The sequence below is a fragment of the Neoarius graeffei genome, chromosome 26, assembly GCF_027579695.1.
Source record: "Neoarius graeffei isolate fNeoGra1 chromosome 26, fNeoGra1.pri, whole genome shotgun sequence".
Taxonomy (NCBI): Eukaryota; Metazoa; Chordata; class Actinopteri; order Siluriformes; family Ariidae; genus Neoarius; species Neoarius graeffei.
In genome coordinates, this window is record NC_083594.1 from 56,647,498 (window position 1) to 56,660,059 (window position 12,562).

The 12,562-nt window shown below is 44.8% G+C and overlaps 1 protein-coding gene across 1 annotated transcript in view; it reads left to right on the forward strand.

The window, feature by feature from the left end:
- cacna1sa (calcium channel, voltage-dependent, L type, alpha 1S subunit, a) overlaps window positions 1-6,029 on the forward strand; it is a 54,348-nt gene extending 48,319 nt beyond the window's left edge. Inside the window, exons 44-45 of the mRNA XM_060910329.1 lie at window positions 1,032-1,107; window positions 5,558-6,029. Coding sequence (XP_060766312.1) covers window positions 1,032-1,107; window positions 5,558-5,740 — 259 coding nt within the window. The 3' untranslated portion in view covers window positions 5,741-6,029. The remainder of the gene's footprint in view (window positions 1-1,031; window positions 1,108-5,557) is intronic.
- Window positions 6,030-12,562: the final 6,533 nt, after the last annotated feature.

The window sequence follows — 12,562 nt, forward strand, 5'->3', positions numbered from 1 at the left end:
TGCTCACCACGGTTGTAAAGAGTGATTATATGAGTTACTATATCCTTCCTGGCAAAAAAGCTCAAACCAATCTGTCCTCTGTGGTTGGTAGAAGAGAGCAACTGGACTTGCTTGAAAAGTCTTGAAGACGTTTCGCCTCTCGTCCGAAAGGCATCATCAGTTCTGTCTGTCTAATAGGGAGTATCAAGTATTTATCCTCTCATGGATCATAATAGAATCCAAATCAGAATGCTGATGGCTGCATTGAAGGTGGCTGATAGATGTCATAGACACCCACCTCTGTTCAGTGATGGTCGTTCCAGGCTGACAAAAATGAACGATCCTCTCTGGCTAAGATGTCTGCCAGTTTTCTGGAAGTCCTCTCATACTCCCGCACTAGTCGAAGGGAACTCATCCCAAAGTGTGTAGAAACATATCTGTGAAGATACTCAGTCGTCCAGGTACATAGTAATCTTCTACCAACCACAGATTACTATGTACCTGGACGACTGAGTATCTTCACAGAAACCAATCTGTCCATTTCCCTCTGACCCTCTCTAATTAACAAGGCGTTTGTTTCCACCCACAGAACTGTCACTCACTCACTCACTCACTCAGTGTTTTTTGTTTTCTGCACCATTCTGTGTAAACTCTAGAGACTGTTGTGTGTGAAAACCCCAGGAGATCAGCAGCTTCTGAAATACTCAAACCTTCACGCTCCATCTGGCTCAAACCAACACCCATACCACAGTGAAAGTCACAGAGATCACAATTTTTCCTGATTGGCTGATTAGAGAACTGCATAAAACAGCAGGTGTATAGGTGTACCTAATAAAGTGGCTAGTGAGTGTATATACAGTGATTTAGTAGTTTATAGGTGAGCATGTTTACTGTAACACTTCTAACACTCATGTTGTTCATGCATTATAAGAATGTAATGGGATGTGTGTGTGTGTGTGTGTGTGTGTGTGTGTGTGTGTGTAATATACAGTGTTATGTAAAGCTGTTATAATAAAACACAGAATTATGTTTTTCACTGTATTCTTCTTCAGTGAACTCCATTTCCCAGCATGCACCAGTGAGGAAGTGCAGGGCCCAGTGAGTGCTGCTGAGCTGCTCATCCAGGAGGTGTGAACACACACACACACATTATATATACATATACAGTGTGCACTACAGAGTCATTTGGTGGTGCACACAGAGGCCAGGTGAAGCTGGGTGATAAAATTATTATGATAATTGTTGTGATATAATTTTCCTCAATATAAATACAACAGGGGCGGCACGGTGGTGTAGTGGTTAGCGCTGTCGCCTCACAGCAAGAAGGTCCGGGTTCGAGCCCCGTGGCCGGCGAGGGCCTTTCTGTGCGGAGTTTGCATGTTCTCCCCGTGTCCGCGTGGGTTTCCTCCGGGTGCTCCGGTTTCCCCCACAGTCCAAAGACATGCAGGTTAGGTTAACTGGTGACTCTAAATTGACCGTAGGTGTGAATGTGAGTGTGAATGGTTGTCTGTGTCTATGTGTCAGCCCTGTGATGACCTGGCGACTTGTCCAGGGTGAACCCCGCCTTTCGCCTGTAGTCAGCTGGGATAGGCTCCAGCTCGCCTGCGACCCTGTAGAACAGGATAAAGCGGCTACAGATAATGAGATGAGATAAATATAACAACTGTTTGATATAGTTAAGTCCCATGATGAGAGAAGGAACACGAAGTTGACTTCATGCCATGTTGAATTTTGTCGACTCCATGTTGGAGGCTGTGTTTTAATTTTCTGTCGTTCTGATGGAAGGTCAGTGCTGCATCAAAAACTGCCGTAGAAGGTCACACCATCATTCGGTGAGAGAGCTGGGTGATGGAATGGCTTTTTTTTTCCTCCATAAAAAACACATGATCTTTACTCTGGCATCAGTAGTGCGTGAGACTGCTCCGGCTCACAACATGTCAGGTGTCACCTTTTTATTAATAAGTGACTGATCAAAGCCACTGCCTAAGACTCAATAAAATAATCACATAACTAAATATTTTTAAAAGTTTTATATTTTGTTTGGTTTAATAATTCATAGACACGAACCACAGGTGAGATTTTACTTTTGTCTATTTATTTTGTTTACATTGTCAGCAAAAACCACAATGTTTCAACCCATCTGTACAAAGGGTTTGGCACACTGACCAGAATTAAAGGTCCTATATGTAAGAATTTTAAAAACTTTTTAGTTGAAAATATTTTTAAAAATAGCTAGAATTATCACCAGAATCAGTAGAATATGAAGAAGTAACAGCTTTGACGTTATGTCAAAGACATCTATGAATTGCATTTCAGAGACATGTACTGAAGTTAGCATGCTAATCAGCTAAACCTGAGACCGGATGCATCATCTGTCTTGGAATATCACTTTGTAGCTTAAGCGTCGATCGTGAATCAGTGTCCAAACTGCCCTCAGTCCAAAATGAGAGGAGAAATCATGCATCACTGGCAGCTACGTACATGTTGGCCTCTGAGCTCAAATCGCTAAAAACTAAAGAATTTTCACAAACTACTGGAATCCAGGCACTGAAATGTGGATTTGCAGTAACCATTTCACGTGTGCATGTTGTATTTTTGGAGAAGGGGAAAAAGAAAGAAAAGGGACCCTACAGGGAGAACCTGAATCGCAATACCAAACACTAAACAGTGAAAGACTGGATTAGAGCCTCCACTCACACACCTGGACACTGTGATCTGGTTTTTGGATTTGGTGCACACAGTTTGCATGAGTTTAAAAGTTACAGCTTCATAGAAGCTCATGAACAGTTTTTAGTGTCTGTGTGGAAGATCTGCTAATTCACCAGCCGGCAACCGCGAGAGCACATTCTCATAAAGGTAAGGTGGTACGCCTCCTTCTGTCTCGATTATTCACCCAAACATATTGTTCAGAAACATTCAGATGTGTGGTTATTTCATCAAGTCAGTGGAGGTGTGTTTAATCAGTCGCATTATGAATAAAAAGGTTTCATGTCTGCTGTATCACGAGCCACAGCTGTCTCAGGCACTACTGGCAGTATGGTGGTGTAGTGGTTAGCACGGTCGCCTCACAGCAAGAAGGTTCCAGGTTCTAACCCAGCAGCCGGCGAGGGCCTTTCTGTGCGGAGTTTGCATGTTCTCCCCGTGTCTGCGTGGGTTTCCTCTGGGTGCTCCGGTTTCCCCCACAGTCCAAAGACATGTTGACGTGTGGCGGCCTTGTGCTGAGGTGCCCTTGAGCGAGGTACCGAACCCCTGACTGCTCCCCGGGCGCTGTAGTGTGACTGCCCACTGCTCTAGGTGTGTGTGTGTGTGTGTGTGTGTGTGTTCACTGCTTCAGATGGGTTAAATGCAGAGGATGAATTTCACTGTTCTTGAAGCGTGCATGTGACAAATAAAGGTTTCTTCTTGCCGATAAAAACTGACATCAGTAAGTTACAACATAAATTACAGACTAACGGTACGCATGAAGATTATAAGATCAGTGTTCTCTTAGCCAACTCTAAGTTTCAGCAGTTTGCTCAAACATTATGATTTCTTGCCCTGCTGTTAGTTAGCAGTTGGCTTTTTTTTTTTTTTTAAATAACTGATGACTGTCCAGTTCGACTGAATGGGCCCAGTAGTGGATCAACTCAAAATATCTTTACACTATATTCAGTGAGTGATAATTCTTTGACAGTGGTGATGTGTTTGTTGGAAGGGGAGGATGGAAGGTGAATTTCCTTGTTTCTTATGCTAGGGGTGGACACCCCAACTTTTTGGTGATATATCCCCCCCCCCCCCCCCAGTTTGTCTGGAGTATGGAGTATGAATTTCTCAGGTGGCCAAATTCTTACACATAGTACCTTTAAAGATGTATTTGTTAATTCATTATGTTACTGCAGAAAATGCAACCTAGCTGCTAGTCACGGCCTACACGTGTTCAACTGATGTAGGTTTACCATCATCCACTTGACGTCTGTTGTAAACTTGGAAAACACAAGCAACTTTTATTCCATACATATCACAAGCAGGTCAAATCCACTGAAACTTCTTTGCTGGATAATATAAAACTAAACATGACCGAGCATGGTATGAAAACTGAGACTCCACAGCTCGCCTCGCCTCCCATCAAGGTCCCTGTTCAACAGTGTAACTGCTGTAAATGTACAAGTGTGCGCTCTCTGAAAGTAACCATGTACAATTACTAACAGTGAATGAAATGGCCTATTCTAGACATAAAATATTAAACTTGGTCAAATTTAATGAAAAATGTATTTAGCCATGATGATTTATTTCTCGTCTCGTCTCGTCTTCTTCCGCTTTATGCGGGACCGGGTCGCGGAGGCAGCAGTCTAAGCAGGGAAGCCCAAACTTCCCTTTCCCCAGACACCTCGGCCAGCTCCTCGGGAAGAACACCGAGGCGTTCCCAGGCCAGCCGAGAGACATAGTCCCTCCAGCATGTCCTGGGTCTTCCCCGGGGCCTCCTCCCGGGGGGACATGCCTGGAACACCTCCCCAGGGAGGCGTCCAGGAGGCATCCGAAAAAGATGCCCGAGCCACCTCAGCTGATTCCTCTCGATGTGGAGCAGCAGCGGCTCTACTCTGAGCTCCTCCCGAGTGACTGTGCTTCTCACCCTATCTCTAAGGGAGCGCCCAGCCACCCTGCGAAGGAAACTCATTTCGGCCGCTTGTATCCGCGATCTTGTCCTTTCGGTCATTACCCAAAGCTCATGACCATAGGTGAGAGTCGGAACGTAGATCGACCGGTAAATTGAGAGCTTCGCCTTTTGGCTCAGCTCCTTCTTCACCACGACAGACCGGTAAAGCGACCGCATCACTGCGGAGGCTGCACCGATCCGCCTGTCGATCTCACGCTCCATCCTTCCCTCACTCGTGAACAAGATCCCGAGATACTTAAACTCCTCCACTTGAGGCAGGACTTCTCCACCAACCTGGAGAGGGCAAGCCACCCTTTTCCGGTCGAGAACCATGGCCTCGGACTTGGAGGTGCTGATTCTCATCCCAGCCGCTTCACACTCGACTGCAAACCGCCCCAGTGCATGCTGAAGGTCCTGGTTTGAAGAAGCCAACAGGACATCATCCACAAAAAGCAGAGATGAAATCCTGTGGTTCCCAAACAGGATTCCTTCTGGCCCCTGGCTGCGCCTAGAAATTCTGTCCATAAAAATTATGAACAGAACCGGTGACAAAGGGCAGCCCTGACGGAGTCCAACATGCACTGGGAACAGGTCTGACTTACTGCCGGCAATGCGAACCAGGATGATTTATTTACTTTTAAAATTCTAAAAATACTGCCTCAGATTTGTGAAATGTTCTGCTGTTTAGGCAAGAGTTTGTCTTGTTCATGTTCTGACCATAAATAATATTTTGAAACCATAGTTAACAGTCCGGTTTCTTCAACTTTCACTCAGGAGCAAAAATCAAGCTTTAAACTTAAAGAAATAATCGTTTAATATTTATTGTGATGATTACAGTATCTATATTGACTGATCACATTTTTGACCGTATCGCCCGGCCATAAGGTGAGGTGTTACTACAGAGAATGGCTTACTTCTGGTTTTATCACTTGCTGTTTGTGGTAGGTGTTGGAGGCAGGAGGCGTGGCTCATATCACTGATGATCGCAGTTTTGTTAGGGTGGTGAAGGAGGAAACGGCTGCAGCACTGCACATGGACATGCAAGAAACGGAGAGAAAAGTAGAGACTATGTTGGACACGTGTGCAAGGAGAAAAGCCACGCCCCTTCCCAGGTGCTCAGATGACTAATACAGCCACATGTGAAATGAAGATTAATGTCAATGTAAACTAAAACATGTTTGTTTAAGAATATTATTATGAGTGACTTGTTTAGGGGTGTGGCATTTCTGTATTATTCAAATACATCATGATGCTGTTAATGAACATGAATTAATTTTCTATTAGATAACAATCTAAAGAATAAAATATAGAACTTCTTATGAGTGTATTTTGAGTTGTGTGTGTGTGTATATAACTCATTTTTAATCATTTTGGTGCCGTTTCTGTAATCTAGTTGGACTCTGTGATAATTACAGTTAGCATATATTTTGTTCATGATCATTGTTTATAAATTGACAAAATTGTATTATTGTCTCTTATATTTTGTTTCCTGCTGTCATCAAGAGGACAACATTGGAAATAAGTGTATTTTATACTTTGTGTTGTCCTCTGTGCTATTTATACTGTATCTTTTACATGTATGAATTTTACCAAATAAATCCAGACCGTACCAGCAGCTCGGGGGTTTCTGGCAATGTTTCCGCCTTTTTCCGTACAAGTGCATTTTCCTGTAATGTTCACGTGAATCCTGTAGAGTAAAGCAGTGTGCGTTTCCCCTCTTTCTGCGTTGCCGCAGGGGTTGGACTGTCTACTACGGTAATTACGGTAGGCGAGCCTGGGGACGCCTTGATGAAGTTTTTCATGAATGAATCGCAAGCATGCTAAGTGTGCTAACGAGTGCTTATGCTGCCAGGAACGTGGAAAAACTCGCGCACTTGCCTCTTCAACAGATTTCGGTCAGTCAGATTGTGTGCAGATCTGTTTGTAGGTTGTCTAGTGAGGTTATAGTCCACAGAATGAGGCGTCTCAAAAGTTACCTCCCTGCATTCAGTCACATAGGAGTAGATCAGCTGTTCACTCTTCCCTCGCTGTTTATCAGCGACATCATCAGTATTATCTTTCCCCCTCCACTTTTCTGTTAGAGAAATGGAATTTCAATTTTTTCATATAAACTTTTAATGAAATAATCTCCAGCCAGGGGCAGCTTCAAGTCTTATGCTTAGTTTACACGTACCCGGGTATGTATAGAAACGGATAACCCCGCCTCTCCGTTTTCAAAAATATCCACGATTACACCAGACCGTTCTCCAAAATATCTGCATTTACACGGCTCCGCATAGATACGCGGCTAAGCGCTATTATGAGCATGCCAAACATATAGGTGGCAGTATAAGGAGAAGTATAAAGCCATATTAGCCTATCAGAATTGTGAAAATACAAATGACATGACGGTGGTGACGTTGCTAAGCAGCAAGCCTTTGTGTTGGTGGGAGGAAAAGTGCCTGAAAAACTGCGACCCTCCTCGCAGTCCTTCTCCTCTGCTCCTCATAAAGCAGTTGTAGTCCTATTTGCAAATGCAAACAAACCAAAAGTGTTTGCAAATATGTAAAAAGGACGACCACCCGTGTTGCATCCATGAGACCATCAAGCCAAAATATTGAGCGCCTGACGCAAATATTGTTCTGTGACGCATATCGTGACGTCGGGAAAACCTAAAACTCCGTTTTCCACTATTTAAACTGTGGGTGGTAAAAAAGGGCAACTGGACTTGCTTGAAGATTCTTGAAAACATTTCACCTCTCATCCGAAAGGCTTCCTCAGTTCTGTCTGACTAATAGGGAGTATCAGATATTTATCCTCTCCTGGATCAGAATCAGAATTCTGATGACAAGCTCCTCTAAGGTGGGGTTTACATTAGACCGTATCAGCGGATCATCAGATTAACGTTTTTAAAAACGATTAGCGTGCATACAGCAACGCCAATACACGATTCGCGTGCACACAGCAACGCCAATACACGGATACGCTAATCACATAACTAATTCAGCACGTAAGTTGAAATGTGTCAGTGCGGCTCATCGCTTCCTCCTCAGCGGCTGCGCTCCAAATCACTCCGCCCTGAACAGCGAGTGCCCTCTGGAGGGTGCGCACTCCGGCCCTGCGCAGCTCACAGAGCGCGCGAGTGCAGTGATTCGGGACTGAGCCGCTGTGCGCAAGTCACTTACCACTTGCAAGTGGAAGGATGGCAAGCCTAAAGACCATCATAACTACACAATGGGCAGTATTTGCATCAGTATTTTCATACTTTTATACTCTTTTTAATGAAAGGTGATACAAGGCGGAAGTCCGCGCCGTTTTTCAGCAGTCGCGTCACATGACCAACGCCAGCGAATCAGGAAGGTGGATGTCACAGTGACGTTGTCCAATGACGATGCCAGCTAGAGCTCAGCACAGCGTAATCGCGTATTCTCAATGTTTACACAGCACCGGATCAGACATGATCTGGATTGAATACGTGGACCCTGGCGGATTCCCGTTTCCCGGCGTTTTAATGTAAACGGACAGTGCATCCGCGAAGAAAACGAGACAGATACGGTCTAATGTAAACTTGGCCTTAGGTGTCGTTGAGGCATCATGTTGGTGTGGGTCACTGGAGGCTGGGTGTGAACGGCAAGTCATTAGGGTGATCAAAGGATTGCCCGTTAGGGTGATCAATGGAAAGCTGACTCTCTCTGTCCTCCTGTGAGTCACCGAAAACAGCTGGGTCCTGGCGTACACCCAGCCGTCTGGGAAGAGTGTCCAAGACCGCATTGTAGATGGTTGATAAATGATGTCTTAGACCCCCACCTCTGTTCAGTGATGGCCGTTCCCGGTTGACAAAAATGGCTTCTTTAACTCCTCGCTCATACCAACGATCCTCTCTGGCTAAAATGCGTACGCCACAATCCTGAAATGAGTGTCCTCCGTTGCCAAGATGAATGTAGACAGCTGAGTCCTGGCCTGAGGAGCCGGCTCTCCTGTGCCGAGCCAAGTGCCTGTACAGCGGTTGCCCCGTTTCCCCAATACACGAGTCCATGCACTCCCCACTGCACCGAACCGCACACACCATGTTGTCCCGTTTGTGTCCGGGCGCTCCGCCCCCAGGGTGGACCAGTCCCTGCCCCAGGGTGTCACTGGGTCTGAAATGTACCGGAATGCTGTGTCTGTAGAAGATCCTCCCGAGCCTCCCAGACAGACCAGAAACGCAGGGAATGACAATGTTCCTGCATTTGTTCCTGTTATCATCCTTGTCCGTTATGTTCCTTTTTATGCTCTTTAGGAAAGCCCAGTTGGGATAACCGCAATTCTGAAGTGCTTTCTTGATATTATTCTGCTCCTTCTCTTTTCCCTCTATCATTGTAGGAATGTTCTGAGCCCTGTGTTTCAAGGTCCTAATGACCCCCAATTTATGTTCCAGTGGGTGGTGAGAGTCGAAAAGTAGGTACTGGTCTGTGCGTGTGGGTTTCCGGTAGACCTTGATACTAAGGCTTCTGTCTTGTCTAATGTGTACATCACAATCCAAGAAGGCTAGATTTGATGTTGCTATCCACTGCATTGATGTGTTTCGAGAAAGGTTCCACCTCATGGATTTTGATTTCAACCCAGGTATCATCCACGTATCTAAACCAGTGGCTGGGAGCAACTCCTGCAAAAGTGGTCAAAGCTATATGTTCCACTTCCTCCATGTATAAATTGGCCACAATAGGGGACACCGGCCTGTGATGACCTGGCGACTTGTCCAGGGTGTACCCTGCCTTTCGCCCGTAGTTCAGCTGGGATAGGCTCCAGCTTGCCTGCGACCCTGTAGAAGGATAAAGCGGCTAGAGATAATGAGATGAGATGAGGGGACACCGGTGATCCCATGGCACATCCATGCTTCTGTCTGTAGAAACTTTCATTAAACTGGAAATAAGTGGTAGTCAGGCAGAGGTCAAGCAGGGTGCAAATCTGATCCGTGGTGAGGTTCGTTCTATCCAGTAAGGAGCTATCCTGAAGGAGTCGTTTTCTTACAGATTCGACTGCTTCTGTGGTGGGAATGCAGGTGAACAGAGAAGTGACATCGTAGGAAACCATGGTTTCATCTGAATCTAGTTTGAGGTCTGCAACTTTAGTAGCAAAATCTTGGGAATTTTTGACATGATATGGGGTGTATTCCCAACCAGAGGAGCCAAGATGGTGGCTAGGTGTTTGGCAATGTTATATGTGACCGAGTTTATACTGCTGATAATAGGTCTGAGAGGAGCTCCTTCTTTGTGAATCTTGGGGAGTCCGTATATGAGAGGCACAGCTTCCCCAGGGTACAATCTGTAGTAAAGAGATCGGTTGATGGCTTGGTCCTTTTCTAGTTGTTGCAAACAGCTAACAACTCTCCTTTTGTAACCACTTGTAGGGTCCCTCCTCAATGTTTCATAAGTGGTTGTATCACTGAGGAGACTGGTCATCCTGGAGTGGTAGTCCGCTGTGTTTAGCACCACTGTGCATCTCCCTTTGTCAGCAGGAAGGACGGTGATGTTCCGGTCTCTTTGAAGCACTGTAAGAGCCCTCCTTTCTTGGCTGGTGAGGTTGGAGGGGGGTGCTTTCGCACTGGATAGAGCAGCTGATATCTTCAGTCTAAGTTGTTCTGACTCTGTGTTGGTCAGGTTGTTGTTCCTGATGGCTGACTCTGTGGCTGTGATGAGTTCTACTACCGGTATCCGCTCAGGTGAAACTGCAAAGTTAAGACCCTTGGATAAGACATCTCTCTCTGGTTGGGTGAGTACCCTGTCGGATAAGTTCTTCACCCATTTCTCTTCTATGTCCGGTTGTGTAGCCTGGTCAGATCTCTTCCTCCAAGTCAGCCCTTCTGTCTTGCCGGAGGAGGTGGTTTTAGACAGCAATTTTTGAAATTTGCGCATCTGTCGTTCCTTACCTTTGGTGTGTTGTGAAAACTGTGCCTTCTCAGTGAAATCAGAGACTCATTCCAAAACTTCACTGGAAAGAAGGGCTGTCAACTCCTCAAACCTCAGTTTAGTCTTGTTCTGGAGAGCATCGATGGTGAAATGTACTTGTCTCACTCTCTCATCGAGAAGCCGCTTCTGGGCTTTCTGCAGGATTATCTCAGCTCTGTGTCCTTTAACCATTGAAAAAAGGCGTAGGCTAGTGGGGATAATGTTGGATTGTCGGCATCTCAGGTTTGATCACCCTAATGACTCGCCGTTCACACCCAGCCTCCAGTGACCCACACCAACATGATGCCTCAACAACACCTTAGATGAGCTTGTCATCAGAATTCTGATTCTGATCCAGGAGAGGATAAATATCTGATACTCCCTATTAGTCAGACAGAACTGAGGAAGCCTTTTGGATGAGAGGTGAAATGTTTTCAAGAATCTTCAAGCAAGTCCAGTTGCCCTTTTCTACCACCCACAGTTTACTATGACCTGGATGATTGAGAATCTTCACAGACATGTTTCCACTATTTACATGCAGGCATGAAAATGGAGTTTTCACAAATCTCCACTTTGCCCGGAGTTTTCAAAGATATCCATTTCCAGTGACTGAAACCTCCGTTTACGTGTAAATGAGAGGTGCAACCGCATAAATAAATATGTGTCTTCATACAGTAGATATCCGGCTACGTGTAAACGGGGCATTACTCGCTGTGCGGAGCTTCCGTGGTTTGCACCCAAATGATGTCAGAGCACTGCTGGAAACGATCGGAGGGATTTTTCTGATTGGTTAAAATATTTTCAATGGCGGCCTCCATGAAATTGTCCATCCTGCATAGAAACTTACTTTCGGAGATGGATATCTTAATTGTGTGAGCTCCTTACTTTCCATTATTTGCATGAATCTGTAGTTTATATCATAATCCATCTTCCTAACTGTATTTTAAAAATGGGTTTTATTTTCTTTTAAATATAAATAAAGTTTCACAGTTCCATAGTTTTGTCGTTCAGACACACACACACACTGACGTGTGGTACAAAGAATAAAGAAAATACAGAGAGGTGATCAAACATCACGGCTGAACGGCTTTATTGTATGATTTTGTCACAGAAAAACACACACACACACACACACACACACACACACACACACACACACCCCTTTAGACAATAAGAACTTCGTATTTTGGATTTAAATATGGAACAAACAAGCGCGTGTGTGTCTCTATCTCCATTCAGCTCGTACCATCTACACATCTTATATTACAACAAAATATAAACAATATAGACAGCAATAAATAACGATTATGAACAATATTAGAACCAGCATTCTGTCGTCATGGCAACAATATAAAGTGAAACAAAAGTCCTTAAAGCAATAGTTTGGGATTTTTGACATGAATCTGTATGGCATCCCCATCAATAGTGTCGTGCAAACACACTGACTTAACCCTGACAGCATCCTGTGAGTCCAGTTCTTGTCCAGTTTTGGTCCAGACGAAAGTAGTCCGGCAAGTTTGTTGGGGTCACGAAAGTAAAACGTTTTTCTTCTCAAAACAGTACGTGTTCAAAAGAGTGATATATTTGCATCACAAAACCGTTGCCAAATAAAAAGTCAGACCTCGCAATTATTTGGCGCTATAATTTTGTCTCCCTCAGTATCACTGCGCGCTGTCATGTTGACATCTGCGCAGGAATCAACACCTTTCCCATTGTTTGGCAGTGATTAGGAGTTCAGATCAGCGGCGCTAACAAGCTAATTTGAGAGCAAGAACAGCGACAAATTTATCACCTTCTATAACCTATACAATAATATATTTGTGAAAATGGTGCGCACTTGCAACTATCCAGGCTGTAGCTCCAGCTGCGGCTCCAGCTTCACCTTCTTCCACTTCTCTGTCCACCCTTTCTCTCTCTGCCCTTTCTAACTCCATCTGGCGAATTTCTTCATCTGTATATTCGGTTCATAAAGATATCCCTTTGGCTGTGAGATGAAGTCAATGTTTTCAACGTCGCTGTCGTAGTCAGACATGTTGTCGCTAAC